This window comes from Seriola lalandi, unplaced genomic scaffold (genome assembly GCF_002814215.2).
Source record: "Seriola lalandi dorsalis isolate HSWRI2012SDOR001 ecotype SW California unplaced genomic scaffold, Sedor1 jcf7180002054883, whole genome shotgun sequence".
Classification (NCBI taxonomy): domain Eukaryota; kingdom Metazoa; phylum Chordata; class Actinopteri; order Carangiformes; family Carangidae; genus Seriola; species Seriola lalandi.
Genome location: NW_019525658.1, coordinates 2,640,110 through 2,655,236, shown reverse-complemented (window position 1 = coordinate 2,655,236; position 15,127 = coordinate 2,640,110). Strand labels below are relative to the sequence as shown.

The following is a 15,127-nucleotide window of genomic DNA, read 5'->3' as shown; positions in this document are numbered from 1 at the left end:
GGGGGGGGGTTCCTGTAGAGATGGTCTATACATTTATCAGACTCATACAGTTTAAACAGAGCAGAGTGTCTGGTTGTGTTAATGAGCAGCAGCATCATCATATCAGTGGTGGATTTTATACGATTTTCTGCATCAGTGTGATGAACTGAACATAAACATGATACACACATGACAGTAGAAGGACATCAGTCTGTAGTAACACACATAAAAACACATAAATAATGAATAATATCTTCAGGATCTCATATGCATAAATTAACATAAATAAAAAAATCATCAATATAATAAAAACAGCAACAGCAGCTTTATGTAATTACACTATATGCATGGATACTTTAATATAAAATTACATCTAATAATCGTTATTTAAAGCTTTACAAAAGTTAGAAAACATAAAGTTTTCCTGCATTAAAACAATTGAAAACAAATAAATGAATGTATTATTTTAATGAGATGAAGTGTTGTAAATGAGCAGAGGACCTGACAGAGGGGTGGTGGTCTCCCTGGAGCCGGGCCTCCGCTCTCAGTTGCTCCGTATTGACGCGGGCAGCAGGCAGCAGGGGGCTGATCTCTGCCTCCAGAGGTCATCCTCTCCACTGTTACCACTTGTTGCCAAAAGCAGCTCGAGGCTCCGCCGTTCAACACCAAACACACTTCAACTACTAACTCAGACTGCTGCCCGGACCTGGATGCTGAATGCGGAGACCCGGACCCAGGACTGAAAGAAGACTCCGATCCCTCTGATAAATCATTTCGCGCGTCTGACGGAGAGAAGCATGGTTGATAACACGAGTATAGCAACTAAATCTGCGTTGGTAAGCGGCCAGGACTTATTTCTACCGGACTCAGCTGATTGTGTCTGAACGTTTGATTCTGCTCATGTTACACACTGAGACTGTGTGTGTGTGTGTGTGTGTGTGTGTGTGTGTGTGTGTCTGTGTGTGTGTGAGAGAGTGTGTGTGTGTGTGTGTGTGTGTGTGTTTGTGTGAGAGTATGTGTGTGTAGCTATGTGTGTGTGTTTGAGTGTGTGTGTGTGGACAGTTTAACAGTGTTTTAGCTGCTCACTAGAAGTTTTCTCCTCCGTTTGTTTGTTATTGTTTGTTACTGTGAGATGTTTCAGAACCAGACTCAGATTCCGTACCTGTGTCAGTGTGTGTGATCGGGATCTCAGGTAGACCTTGTGTGTTTTCACGGTAAAGTGCCGGTGAGTCGTTACTTACCGTCCTCTCGTCCCACTCCTGCAGCAAGGCTCCTTCTCGTCCGCCGGTAGCCTTCCCCTCCAGGCTCCCTCCGCCTCCTCCCACAGCCCGTTCCCCGGCGCGCTGTCCCACCAGGCCGGCAGCGGCGGCATGAAGCTCGAGGCGGTCATGGAGAACCTGCAGCGCCAACAGGCAGCTCGGCTGGCTCTGGAGGAGAAGCTCCGACAGGCGGAGAAAGAGAAGGACCTGAGGTCCATGGTGGAGTCCCAGATACACCAACAAGCCCTGGCGTTCCGCCACTACCAGGCGGCGATGCGCGGCGCCCTGGCCGCCGGAGTGGCCGGCTCGTCCCCCGTGGTGACGCTCCCTCACATGGAGGTCCGCAGGGTGGACGGGGACGGGAGCTCCTCCAGACCGGGCAGCGAGAAGGAGCGGGACGAGGAGGGAGACGACACGGAGGAGCAGGAGATCCTGGACGAGGAGGAGGAGGACGAGGAAGACGTCGGGCTGAACCACTACCACCACCGACAGTCCTCGCTCCAAGGAGCCTGCCTGTCTCCGAAGAGCGCCCCTATGCATCTCATGGCCCGAGTCCCGGTGGCCCCAGCCCGCCGCGCGGAGTCTCCGTCGGCGCAGCCACAGTCCCAGCACCACGAGTGGACTTACGAGGAGCAGTTCAAACAGGTAGGAGCGCACTGACCCACTGAGGCTGATGCTAATTAGACTGAGACTTTATAACGGCTTTATAAACTGTAACTTAAACTTTTATTAATGGTCTTATTCACTATTTAGTTAATTAATTAATAATAAAAACTTTCAGGCTGCGACTGGCAGACTGGGTGATAGGCAAAATCCACTGTAGAGGATCTGGATCTGAATTATGACAATCTAGAAAATAAAAAGACTAAGTAAGGAAACATTAATAATGAGAACATTTCTCCCCGTCAGGCTGTTTGGTTATCATACAGTAATATATTATGGTGATCCATATTAAGTTAATAAAAAACAGATTTTGGTTGAAGCTCTCTCTCAGAAAGAAGAAGGTCACATGGCTCAATAATTTATTAATTATAATTAAATGCTGATAATTGATCTGTGACACATCAGTGATTTGTTAACTATTAATAAAGCCATTCTAAAGTTTTAGTTTGTATTATACTGAAGGCTGCTCCTCCAGGTTAATGTTCCTGGTTACTGACAGTCAGTTACTGTCTGTCTGTCTTTCTGTTTCCCGCCGCCAGCGGCAGATCTATACTCTCCATGTCATCTCTTATTTATGATGGATCATTTACGGACTTCCCTAAATGTGATGTGTACATTAGTGACTGCATTAGTGCCGCACATTAAAGCAACCCAATGCATGGAAATGCAATTTAAATAGAGGTTGAAACCAATAGCCTCAGTGCAGAGAGAGTAATATGTGGAGGATGGTGAGACGAGTCAGTGGAGCGTCCAGCTTCTTCTTTATTAAAGGTTTATTAATAATCATTCTTATTGTAAGGTCAGTGTGTGTATGAGTGGACAGCTAACAGCAGTTTTTCCTGTTCAGCTTCAGATGGATTTAAAATACACCTCTTACCATTATTATCAAGCTTTTCCTTTAATCTGAAAACACTTTTATTTTCATTACGGCCAGCTTCCTGTGGCCGAGCTGCGTGCTGTGTGTAAAATCAACCTCTATGCTTCAAAGATTCCTCAGGATGTGCCGTTATTGTGGGGGTCATTTGTATGTAGTCATTCAGTGTAATGGTCATGGGACAATAAAAGGATGCTTATGGCTGCTAGGCAGACAGAGTGGAGCCAGCATGCTAAGCATGCCCAAAGCTGCAAAACAAAACCACATTTGAAGGCAGTAAATGCATCTTTGGAAATAGGAACAAGATGTGGGCTAAATATAAAAAGGCCCCAGTGAGGCGGACCAGTTTTAATCCGATCTCGACCAAAAGGGACCAGTCTGTGTTTACAGTGGCTCCTGAGTAACTTCTGACATGAGAGTCAGAGCTGGAAGAAACTAAAAATAGACTGAACCTGCTTTTGTTTTTATTTTACATCAGGTTTTTGTCTTAAAACCATTAATTAAAACCATTTGTCAGATATTCAGTGACAGGCTGCAGAGTTCAGCAGAACCTGTAGAGATGAGACTTTCAACATAAAAGAAATTCCTGTGGTGACAGAAAAAGATGCTGAGAGGAGATGACACAAAGACCTGAGGCTCAGAGAGGGAGGGGGGAGGCTGCTGCGTGTAGTTTTGGCAGTGGATCAGGAAATGCAGGAAACTGGACCTGGTGGTATTCCCGCCTGGCTCACACCCAAAAATGCTGGGATCTCCCTGTCTGGCAGCGCGTGTGTGTGTGTGTGTGTGTGTGTGTGTGTGTGTGTGTGGCTGGGAGTCGGCTTTGTGCCAGACGATTACGACAGAAAGAAAACGGTGGGTTACACACTCCACTGTGTTTCCTCTCTGAAACACGCACACATTATTTACAGGCGTGTTGGCAGGGATATGTGAGCCTGCAGGCGTCTGAGGAGGAGAGTAAACTGTTCACACTCGCAGCTCCATCCAGAGAGCTGCGTGGAAATGTGTTTTATCTGCGGCTGCTGACTCATCCACATATCTACAGCGAGTCTCTCTTTTACAGCCTCCGGCCGATGTTTGAAGGCCGCTGGTGAAAATGCTTTGAACTTTTAGTGTCGTCACATTCTGTAGGTTGATTTTCAGTTCACTGGACTGAAAATTAGTTATGACAAGAAATATCATAAACACTACTTCAGAAATAATCCAGAATGTGTGTGTGGTTCTGAGGGACAATGTTGAACTGATCCTGAAATATTCCAAAACTTTCAGGCTGCTCAGTGTCCTGTTCATTTTTTAAATAATAGCATCATTTTAATGTGTTGATGTTGAGTCTAATACACACGTGTAGCAATGAACACAACACGACAAACATAATACTAAAACACCAAATACTAAAACAGTCAAAACTCGAACTGAAGTAAACTCACAGAAATCTGGATTATTCATAATGTTTGTGTAGTTTGTGTATATTTTTTTAGATTAGATTTATAGAATGTGTTTATTTTGATTTATTTTTATCAAGGAACCGTGTGCAACATAAATGTCATTATCTGACGCTTTGCACCAGATTATAGCTTCAAGCAAGAATCTGCAAGAGGTGGAGGGATTAATCCTCAATTTATCCTCAGTCCAAGAGACAGAGACACACACTATGTTAATGTGTGGCAGTCAGAAACATTACACAACATAAGCTCTGCATCAAAGTTCAGTATTAGTTATAATAGGAGTCTGAATTTATTCATTACAGTCAAAGCAGCAGGAGAAAAAACAGGGCGTTCAATGTAAAGTTAGAAAAATCCTTTAACTGAACTGTTTTCCTTTAGAGTTTTATGATATTTTATTTTGAAATCTGTTGATATTATATTTTGAGTGGGAGTGAAAACATTATCAATGAAAGAGGGAACCACTTGCAGTCAAAATCTGGACCTTAACCGAAGTGAACCGACCGGTGTGTGTGTGTGTGTGTGTGCGTGTGTGTGTGTGTTTCTGTGTTGTGTTTTTGGACAGGTCTTTCTCAGTACTGACTGTCACTCACATTTTAAACTGACTGTAAATCATCACAGAGTCATAAGAATGATTTTCCTTTGAACAACATGAACTTGACGAATTCCCCACAGTTCATCGTTGTGACCTCTGTAATTAAAGAGGCGGGCTGTCTCATTGTGTGTAGTACTTCTGTCATTTTCTAGAAGCTTCCTGAGGCAGATCGTGAGGTGATGTCACATGTTGAGAGAGTTGTTTTTACAGTCAGCGGCGGCTCGTTGAAAACTGGCTCTTCTATACTGATACGCCACCAAGCAGCTTTTATGTTGCTGCTGGCAAATCTTCAGGGACAGAGACATGACCCCTCCCTCCCTGAGCGAATGATGCCGTGAACATGTCGGAGTGTGGGCTTGTGTTTGTGGAGCCGCTCCTTCTCGTGGATTGTGCCTCTTCCAGCTTGTTTTTCCAACAACTATAGAAAAGTGTTGGAGGAGGAGGAGCTGCAGCTCTGCTGGTGTATGATTTCACCCCCTCCCCCTGCCACTCAAATCATCCACACTGCAAAAATATCCACCTTCAAACATCGTGGTGCAGCAGCCAGCTCTGTAACGCACATGGTTGTGAAGCAGAGAGGCAAAAATAAATCTACATGTTACCAATGCTGCTCTGTTTCAATAAAATCAGATGATCAGAAGAAGAACAGACAGAATGACTCTTGGTTTGGTCTCATGGTGAAGATATTTTTTGCAGTTTGGCTCATTTTGCACCAAATCAAATATCAGTCTTAAACTCTTTGTTCCTCGTTAATGAGACTGTGAGACTGAGGCTGACTCTGATATCTGAGCCAAGAAGAGCAGTACACTGGCTTTTATCCGTTTTTTAACACATAAACACACATTTGAAAATCAAGTGGAGATCCACCAGAGTGAACATCAAGTCTGGATCAAGCAGGTTTAAACATTCAGCTTTAAAATCTTAGAGAGGAGCCGCTGTGAACTGCACTGAGCGATCAAACCCGCCTCTGTGAATATTCACTCAGTGTTTTTTCAGTCGTTTATTCAAAGGTTTGTCTTGAAAAACAATCAGCCTTCTAATCTGACCCCTCCCCCTCCACCCTTGCACCACCCACTTTAATGTGACCATAAAACCAAGGCAGGGAGACCCGGGCTGGAAAACACACACACACACATACACACACATGCTGTTGCCGCACAACTCCTGTGTCAACACTGTGTGGAGACATGAAGCTACTGTAACACAGGTCACTTCAAACGCTCCGCGTGGTGAAGAGCTAGTTTTTTTTTTCTTTTGTTGTTTTCTTCTTTTGTTGTTTTTTTATCGGACTTTGGAGTGAGCTGGAGCAGTGTGTGGGGCCCGGCCCCCTGTTAGGATCTGTGGCTCCTCGTATTCGTCTAACAGCTGCAGCGCACTTTAAAATGTGCTCCGTCACTGGAAATGCTTTAATGGCATTCCTGGATTCTTTCAGTGTGTGCCATTACAGTTATATGGTGAAGAAAGGGAGGGGTGGGGCTGGGGGTGGGGGAGCGGGTGGAGAGGCTGTAGAGGAAAAATAGAAGAAGTGATAGAGGAAAAGGACCTGAACTGTGTCTGTAAGTCCTGGACACTTCATTTTCAGTGCTAATACCTGAGCTGATTAATGGTGATGCAGGAAACTGCCCCAGGGCCCTGGGGACCCCGAAAGCCCAGGTACAGAGCGCCTAATCCGGAGGTACAGGAAGAGTGCAGGGGGACTGGGCTGGTTGCTGGGCCTGAAAAGCCGGTGACAGGGTCGGTAAACAATCATTTCACTAATAAATTATATCGCCTTCGGTTCTTTAAATAAACTCTGTGAGAACGTTTATGACTTTTATTCAACATCGACCTCAGAGTCTGTGATCAGCTCAGAGCTACAGGATATCATCACAGGTCTGTGTGACCTGGTCTGTGTGTGATGGTATCTCCTCATGGTTCTGCTGGTCCCGGAGTATTTATTCCCTCTCTGTCCCTGTGTCTGTCAGCTTTTAGTTAGTCATTCATTTACAACTTCATCAAAGTGTCCACTAAACCAGGTCCTGATGGAGGGGCCATGCTGTGTAGAAGGGGCCCCCTGTTTACAGTTGTGTATATTCAGATAACTAAAAACTTAATTTATACACAGATGACCTGGGGCCAGTAATGTGTGGAGGACTAGTCTCTGATCTGTGTCACAATAATGAAACTCATGTATCTGGTCTGTACTGGTCTTTATCTATCTATATATCTATATATATATCTATATATATATATATATATATATATATATAGAGATATATATACAGCATAAGGAGAAATGAATGACATATATGTATGTCATTGTTCTCATTGTTTGTTCTCTGTCTAACATAGAAAAGATTATGGAGCTAGAACTCAGCGACTTATGATGACGTAATAATGATTAATTGATGATCAACATCATCACTAATTAATTTTAAATAATAATTAATCAACCACTTGTTTCACTGTGGCATTTTACAATTCTGGTTTCTTAGTTTGAGACAAATGAAACCATTTGCTGTATTTTCAACATTTTCAATGATCACATGATCTTTTTTCCATTTTCAGCAGTATTTACAGAAACATCATTCATCTTAATTCCCTCCTCACACACATACCAACCCTCAGACACACCCACAGTCTGGTTCCTCTGCAGAGCCTCATGATGACAGTGTGATGGTACCACCGGGTCTCCTGTCTGTGTCTGTGTGTGCAGGGAGATGGGAGCTGGCATGCAGTTAAAACTGGGCTCGGCACAATTGCACCATTGAGAAATAGTTGTTTTTACAGCAGAAGGCTCCTCTCTTTTCATTAAAACAGAGGCAGGGTCAGCTTGTTCAAACACCTTTCCCACCCTCAATGTGGGTGTTACTTTTTAATCGCAGCAGCCTGGAATTTCTGCAGCTGCTTGCAAAAAAGCCCCCCCCCCCCGCTCTATTTACGAGATCTGACTGTTGGGCAAACATTGCCTCACTGCTGCTTCTCCGACTCGCTTTTTCCACAGTGGTGAGGCCCCAGAGTTACCATGACAATGCCTTATCTTTGGATTAAATACATGTGTGTCAGTTTGTACCGTTGTTGTAGGATAAACGTGGTGTAAGACAATATAATGATGCAGGACTTCACGTCAGCGGTTATGGGCCCCTGAGAGGCCCTTAAGGGTTGAGTTATTGGGTTGGGAGCAGGCCCTCTGTGAGGGGATGATGTCACAAAAATTAAAGGCATAAGTAAATGTGGTGAGGACGATATATCAGCTCCAAAGTGAGCTCAGTGTGTAGCACTACCCCTCCCCCACACCTGAGAGCATGGGCCTCGTGCGCGTCAGGTTAATGAGCACAGGCCAGTTGCAGAAAAACACCTTAAGTTAAGATTTTCCTTAAAGTCTGAATTAAGGCTTCCCTAAAATAAAAATGGTTGGACAAAACACCCTTAAGTTTTCTCCTTAAGGTTTCCTTAAAATGTTCACATAAATACTTAATGTTTCTCCCTATCAAGGTCCTATAATTAAGGAATTACTAAGTCAGTTAAACCACTGCACAAAACACCATAGCGACCAAACTAAGAAACAAAACTAAAGGTACATCTGATTCAATGAGGAGTTGATTCTACATTACACATTCCTTTAATGTTACCATCTTCCCAAAAGTGATAACAGGTATCACAAGCTAATGCCAGTGAACAAACGGTCTCCATGGAAACAGTAGAATTTTACCATTGTAGCATGACTTTTACTGCTGTAAAATAATTAACTTTTTTCGTGAACAAAGGAAACCTTTTAAGAGATTCTGTGTAACACCGTTAAGAACTCCCTCAGCTAGGGAGAAATTAAACCTTAAAGTGTTGTACTTAAGTAGAAAACTTAGCTCTAGATTTCTTAATTGTGTTGTTAACATTGCCATGCAGTCACAGGTTCACATTCATTGTAGTATGTTATGAAAGTCAACCTGCTGAGACTTGTATAAATGCCTGGTTCAGTTTATCCACAATCATCAAAGTTGTCAGGAAACTAAAGAAGAGAACTAAAAGTCATCTGAAGAACCATAAAGATGAAACAACAACAGTATAACAAGTTCTACCCTCAGACCGGGGAGCCAGTATCTACGGTCCATAAACTAGATTAGACCTTGGTTCCTTTGATCAAAGTCACCACTCCCAGAAAAGATTCCTGTGTCCCTGGAAAGTAGTTCAGACTTGACTGATCAACCTGGAATACATAAGAACCTAATGTGGATGGCAGTAACTGTCACAAATAAATCAGTGATAATTTTAATAAATAAATATTTAAGTTGAAATACTCAACATTTGTTGGTTTTACATTCCTCGCAGTCAGAATCCATCAGGCGTTGCTTTTGTTTTTGTACCATTGACTATTTTTTGGTTGTCTGAACTGTGGTCGTTCTTCTCAGTTCTGAGCTGCACTGTTGAGAACATTCAGACTCAGACCAGCTGATGGACGTATCTGTTGGCACCATTTAAAACACTATATTGCATCAGTGCCCTAAATCTCGCATTGTCCACAGCTTTGAACAGCACCACATCCTCAGGTCGACAGAATCCGACTGCCTCAGTCTTTCCATCGTTTGTTGCTTCGATCCTATTTGTTTGACTGATCTAATGGGTTGGTCAGTGATGATACAGATGAGTGGAGTTTTACAGCCCTGAGTCAAACACTTTGGATTTGCCCTTTTCAGGCGATTGAATAGATTTGTTGCATCACCTCTGGATGGATGACCGTTGCCGGACAAACTTTACAGACAACTTTGCTTTGAGAAATATCCATAGACTGTAAATAAAGATGGACGTAGCCTCTGTGATGTCACCCACAGGTTTCTGAAGAGTGGTTTTGAAGCTCAGAGTGAGCTGCTCCATTGTCGCCATCTTGGCATTACCTGAGTCCACCGAACTCCCGGCTAATCCAAAAATCGGCAAAGAGTAAGGGCACGTGTGGAGCCCAGCCTTCGGTGCATGTCGGCTGGTGGCAAGCATACATTCATCTGTCACTCAAAGCAGCCACGCCCTCAATCAGGCAGAACTTTAAGCCTTAATAAAATGTAAACAGGTGAGTTATATAAAAATTCACTCCCGGTACTGTTGTCATGAAGGAGGAAATTAGCTCTAGAGACTAAAACTGTTTCTGTACCAGGCTGTAAACATGTTTATTTCGGCTGTAAAGTTGTGCATTTTAACATGGGAGTCTATTGGGATTGACTCACTTTTGGAGCCACCCTCTAGTGGTCATTAGAGGAACTGCAGTTTTTGGTTCTTCCCTGTTGGCTTAATTTTTCAGCCTCAGAAGTTAATGCTTGGAAATATCTGACTGTGTGTAGCCGAGCTGTTGCCATGCTACTTAAGTGAAGTCCTTTCCTGGCACCACCTTCTCATCCGCCTTGAGCTGCTAGCTCACCTTGAATTGATTTTCAAATATGTCACTCATGAAAGAGACCCTGTGATAGAGACACACGATATAATTGGGCCGGTCAGCAAAGCCATCTAGTCGGCAATCATCCTGCTGGATCCACGATATCAGGGTAGACAGAGTGGAGCTGGTACAGCAATTCGCTTGAGAAGTAGATCCTGGACGTGTTTGAAATCAATCGTGACATGAAATCATCAGATCCTGAAACCTGAAAACGTTCCTTCCAGCAGCCAACGTCCGCACCTAACGGTCCTGTGGACTGAAGAAAAACTGAGTCTAAATGACTTGTTAACATGGATAACCTTTGAAGGGAGCAGGTTAAATTTCTCAGGTTGGTACTGCTGTGAAACATGCATCAAGAAAACTGGTTATTCAGTGGACATGTCCCTTTTCCTGTGGTGTTATCAGTGTGTTTTCCTGTGACTGAAGCCTGTACACGCTGCACACAGATCAGAGCCTGTCTCAGGGGCCACAGATAACATACCTAGGGCAGAAAAATCCACTGATTCTTCAATATGCATGACCTTCAGCCTCATTTGCATTCACTATAATGACCATTCAGCATTTTTCTGACCCAGTGTATGTAATGAAACGCTTGTACGGTCAATGGCTGCAGATTTGTATGTGCCACCTGGGTAGCTGCTCTGCGCTAACAAGATTGAGCAATCATTGATAGACAAACGCCAAGCTAGCAGATTAGACTGCTGCCATAAAAGTCTCTGTTTGTGTGTCAAGGTCTGTGTGGTGGATGAGAGGATCTGTCGTTGGTGCTGAATTGTTTCTTGTATAATGACTCCTGGAGGCGTTCACTGCTGTCCGGTCAGTCAGTCCACAATGGTACCGCGTACAACCTGTGTATGTGTTTATAAAAGAAAGACAGATGAGATCAACATGGTTGTCTGCACAACATAGCAATATATCCATAAGATTGGGGATTAGTTACATTGACTGATGGAAATGAGCTGTTTGTTTCTTCTTGGCTTGGACCAATATTCAATAATATCGCAATATACTTTATAATATTGATCACACAAGCTGATGAGTCTGAATGTCAGCATCAATTAGTCCGGAAACATAAACTTCAGTAATATAATTATATATTGTTGCATAAAAAAAAAAAAAATCACAATAAAATCGTATATCCTGATATTTGGGCCAGGCTGTATCGAGATATTAATTTATCACCCAAGCCCAGAATTACGTCTTCCACTGGTCATTATTGCAACTCGTGATCAACGTGATGAATCTGTGAAGCTGGTGAAGTTTAACCCGACAGTCTTGGGCTGATCCCTGTCTAGACAAATGCAGGGAAATGCACGACATATTGTTGAGTAAGGTTGTGTAGTAGGGTTGGATTTTCAATAATAAGTGTTACAGAAATGTAAGAAGGTCCAATAACAACACATTAGCGATTTTGTTCTGCACCTGAGAACACTCACGTATCTACACAGTCCAACACAGTACGCAGTATGCACCTGGTTGGTTTGTGATCGGCCAATGAACACGAAGAAGAAGAGTTCAGTTGCATCACTAGCTGTGTCTCAGCTCAGGGTCTCATCCTTCAGAGGCTGCACTGTCCTATTTCAAAGGTGTATAATGGTGTATCTGTTAAAACCAAGTTTTTGTTAAAAAAGTTACATGTTGTCAAGGTTGCTAGGCGACAGGAGCTGCACCTTTTGAGGCAATAGTAAAAGCGGCACAGCTGGTGACACAAAGCAAAAATCCTCCATAGACTAGATCGTCTCATTTCAGTTCGGCCTTCACGGTCTATGAAGGGCCACACCTTCACCGCGTCTTCTAAAGGATGTGGCCCCTGAATTGGGACACAGCTGATGACTACATGACTATACCTGTGACTTTGTAGACTTGAGGTTTTAAGGTCCTTGGTTTTAACAGTTGTACTGTTAGCTGTTGAACTGAGCTGAAACCCAGTACTTACATTTAAAAGTGTAATCCTCAGGCTCTCTGTCAGTGTTTTTTGCTTTCATTACCAAGTCCCACATAGAGAGATGCTTTCAGGGTCGAGGAGTTATGATGTCACACTGTAAACAGCAGTCCACACCTCTGATGTGAACTGTACCCAAGTACATATGAACTGTACTTGAGAGCACCTTTTCAAGTGGACCTGAGAATGGTTGGTTGATCCGTTCCCGGACACATTACAGTGTTCACATTAATCAAACAAACTGGACTTTGGGGTCAAGTGGACTCAGATCCGGGCCCGGGCCCCCCCCCCCCCCCCCTAAGACACTGAATGATGTTTTATAAGTCTGGATCAAACCTCAAACATTGTGGTTTCACTCAGGCTCTCTGTGGCGCTCACACTGGGTGACATAAACCCTCAGTCTTGTTTCTTGGATTACACACCTTCGCTGCCCCAGCGCAGTGAATCCCCCCCAGCCTCCCCCCTTCCTCTCTGACTGTCAGAGCATGGTGGAGAGTATTTAGAGAGAAATGCTGGTTAATGTAGATCTGCCTCGGTCACACATGGACAGGAGAGTTTCGAGGTAATTCAGGAGAGTTCACTTGAAACCCAGGAAGGATTGAAATGTGAACTGCATGTATTTTGGAGGTGGGGTTGGTGGGGGGTGGACGTACATGCAAAAAAGGCGACTGGCTGACAGAAAGAGACACACACACCAGTTCCATCTGTTGTACCTCCTGTCATAGATTAATGTGTTTGTGCAGGTGTGTGTGTGTGCACATAATGCATACCATTCCATTACATTCCTATTGAAGCCTGAGGGGCCTCTCTGTATCAGTGCTCTGACACACACTCACATGTCAGATAGTGAAGCAAATGCGTGTATGTGTGTGTGTGTGTGTGTGTGTGTGTGTGTGTGTGTGTGTGCGCAGCTGAAGCCTGGTCTCAGTGTTTCTGTGTGGCTCCAGATTGAGGATAATCTGGATCTGCTCAGGTCAATGGGCCACAAAGATCAGGTGTAACATAAGTTAATTAACCTCTGTGTTAATCCTGCTCACTGAGGACTTTTCAAAAAGCCTCAATGCAGCTCGACAGAAGCGTCTGGCAGAACAAGAGCTGAGTCTGTAAATGTTGACGTCATATGGCTTCTTTGCATCTGCTTTGCAGAGAAAACACCACAGGTAGTTTGCATTCATTTTTATATTTTACTACATGTGTACTTTTGTGGTGTGTCTATAACAAATGTGTAGGTTTGGTTTTATCTTGGATGTTTTTTGTCAAATTGAAAAAATAAATCTCTTTTTTTTTTTTTTTTTTTTTTTTTTTTACATCAGAGCTCACCTGAGAGCCTGCAGCTCACCTGTCTGTGTGTGTGTGACATCATAGCTTTCAATAGTAAATATTTCTCCAGCTGATTTCAAAGCAGATCAATGTTTGGATTGATCACAAAACTTTCTGATTAGCTGAGCTCAGCTGTTACTGACGCTTCAGTTCTTCTTTAAAAGGTCCTGATGTCTTCATTCACACGTGAACAAATTTAAATATAACATCAGCTGATGTGAAGACGTTTTCACTTCTGTGACATGTGAAACCTTTAGACTATAAATAATGTTTCAGAGTCTCCACTGCTGCTGCTGCAACTGCTCAACACAGTGATGCAGTGATGAGTCTCCTCTATGTCTGTCACCCTGTATCCTGATGACCAACTCAAACCTGACAGCTCATAGATCTCAGCTGAAACACAGTTGAGTTAAAATGGGAAGATCGTCAGAGATGGTAGAGACATGTCCCTACTGTCCATACCCACATCTACGCCCATAATGCAGACTGGTAGTGGCCACATGTCACTGATAGTAGATTAGAAATATTATTTATTAACCTTGTATCATCATTTCATAATGATCCAGCTGGATACATGGATAGATCCTCCAAAATTATAGTTTAGCGCTGCCAGTTAGGAGAGGCAGCAGGGAACACAGCACACTAGCAGAGCAAAGCGTGTTGCTTTGCATGGGGCCAACAGAAAAAAATGTTTTGGACACCTTTAAAAGACGCCCACAGAAACAATTCATTATCCATGTAATGTACGCTTCATGTAGCATTTTTTCAGCGCTGTATCTTCCCGTCAAAACAGCTCTTTGGAATTTCTCAACTGCTGAACTAGCGTATTCCTACCCACAAGCGTAACTAGAGAACGCACTGTATTATGCCACAGGTCAGCTGAGTGAATCAAAACTTTGTTTTGACAGGTAGATAAAGCACTGAAAATATTCTAAAAGCGTACATTCTTTTAGTGTGTAAAACATTTTTTTCTGCTGGCCCCATGCACAGTAAGTCACCGCTCTGCTTCTGTGCCTCGCTCCCGGCCGCCTCTCGTAACTGGCAGCTGATCTGAATTTACTGCAGGTAACACATTGACCATGCATGACTATCTCACACAACCCCATGACAAATAACCCGAGCTATCGCTTTAACCATAGAGAAGAAAAATGGAAAGTCAAGCTGGTACTTTTTATTGCATTTTGTAAAATGAAGCATTTTGAATTTTTCCCTCTGTCATGTATTTGTTACTTGTTAGAGCTGTTATTGTATTTGAAATGCTAAAGGATTATATATTTATTATTATATAGAAGAGGTATTATCACCCTGTGCAACCAACCCCTGCTTGAGGAAATTTTGTCTAACTGAACGTGGTTGAATTTGAATTGAATACTCCTGCACTTCATTCATCTGACATCACAGCACCTGTATCTGTTGATTCTGCTGCTGCCTCCAGTATCAGACAGAGATAATCAAGTGTCTCCTTTAAATGTCTTCAGTCAGGCCGAGGCAGCGGGCCGGCACAGAGGAAGCTGGGAAATTCAAGTGGCGGTGGCAGTTCAGAGCCTCTGATTCAGGAGGTCAGTAACTCCACCCCCATCACTAATCACCATCTCCCCCTGCACACACAGACAGACCTGTTATCTCACCCCTCACTCCCCTCACTCATTGGGCTGTGA

General features: G+C 43.4%; 1 protein-coding gene across 2 annotated transcripts in view; it reads left to right on the top strand.

Annotated features, from left to right (window-relative positions):
• Positions 1-647: 647 nt before the first annotated feature.
• The window catches only part of arid3c (AT rich interactive domain 3C (BRIGHT-like)), a 74,424-nt gene continuing 59,944 nt past the window's right edge, over positions 648-15,127 (top strand). Inside the window, exons 1-3 of one of the 2 annotated variants that reach the window (XM_023397758.2) lie at positions 648-815; positions 1,245-1,883; positions 14,948-15,028. In XM_023397758.2, coding sequence (XP_023253526.1) covers positions 777-815; positions 1,245-1,883; positions 14,948-15,028 — 759 coding nt within the window. In that variant the 5' untranslated portion in view covers positions 648-776. The remainder of the gene's footprint in view (positions 816-1,244; positions 1,884-14,947; positions 15,029-15,127) is intronic. The other variant, XM_023397759.2, reaches the window with a different exon arrangement.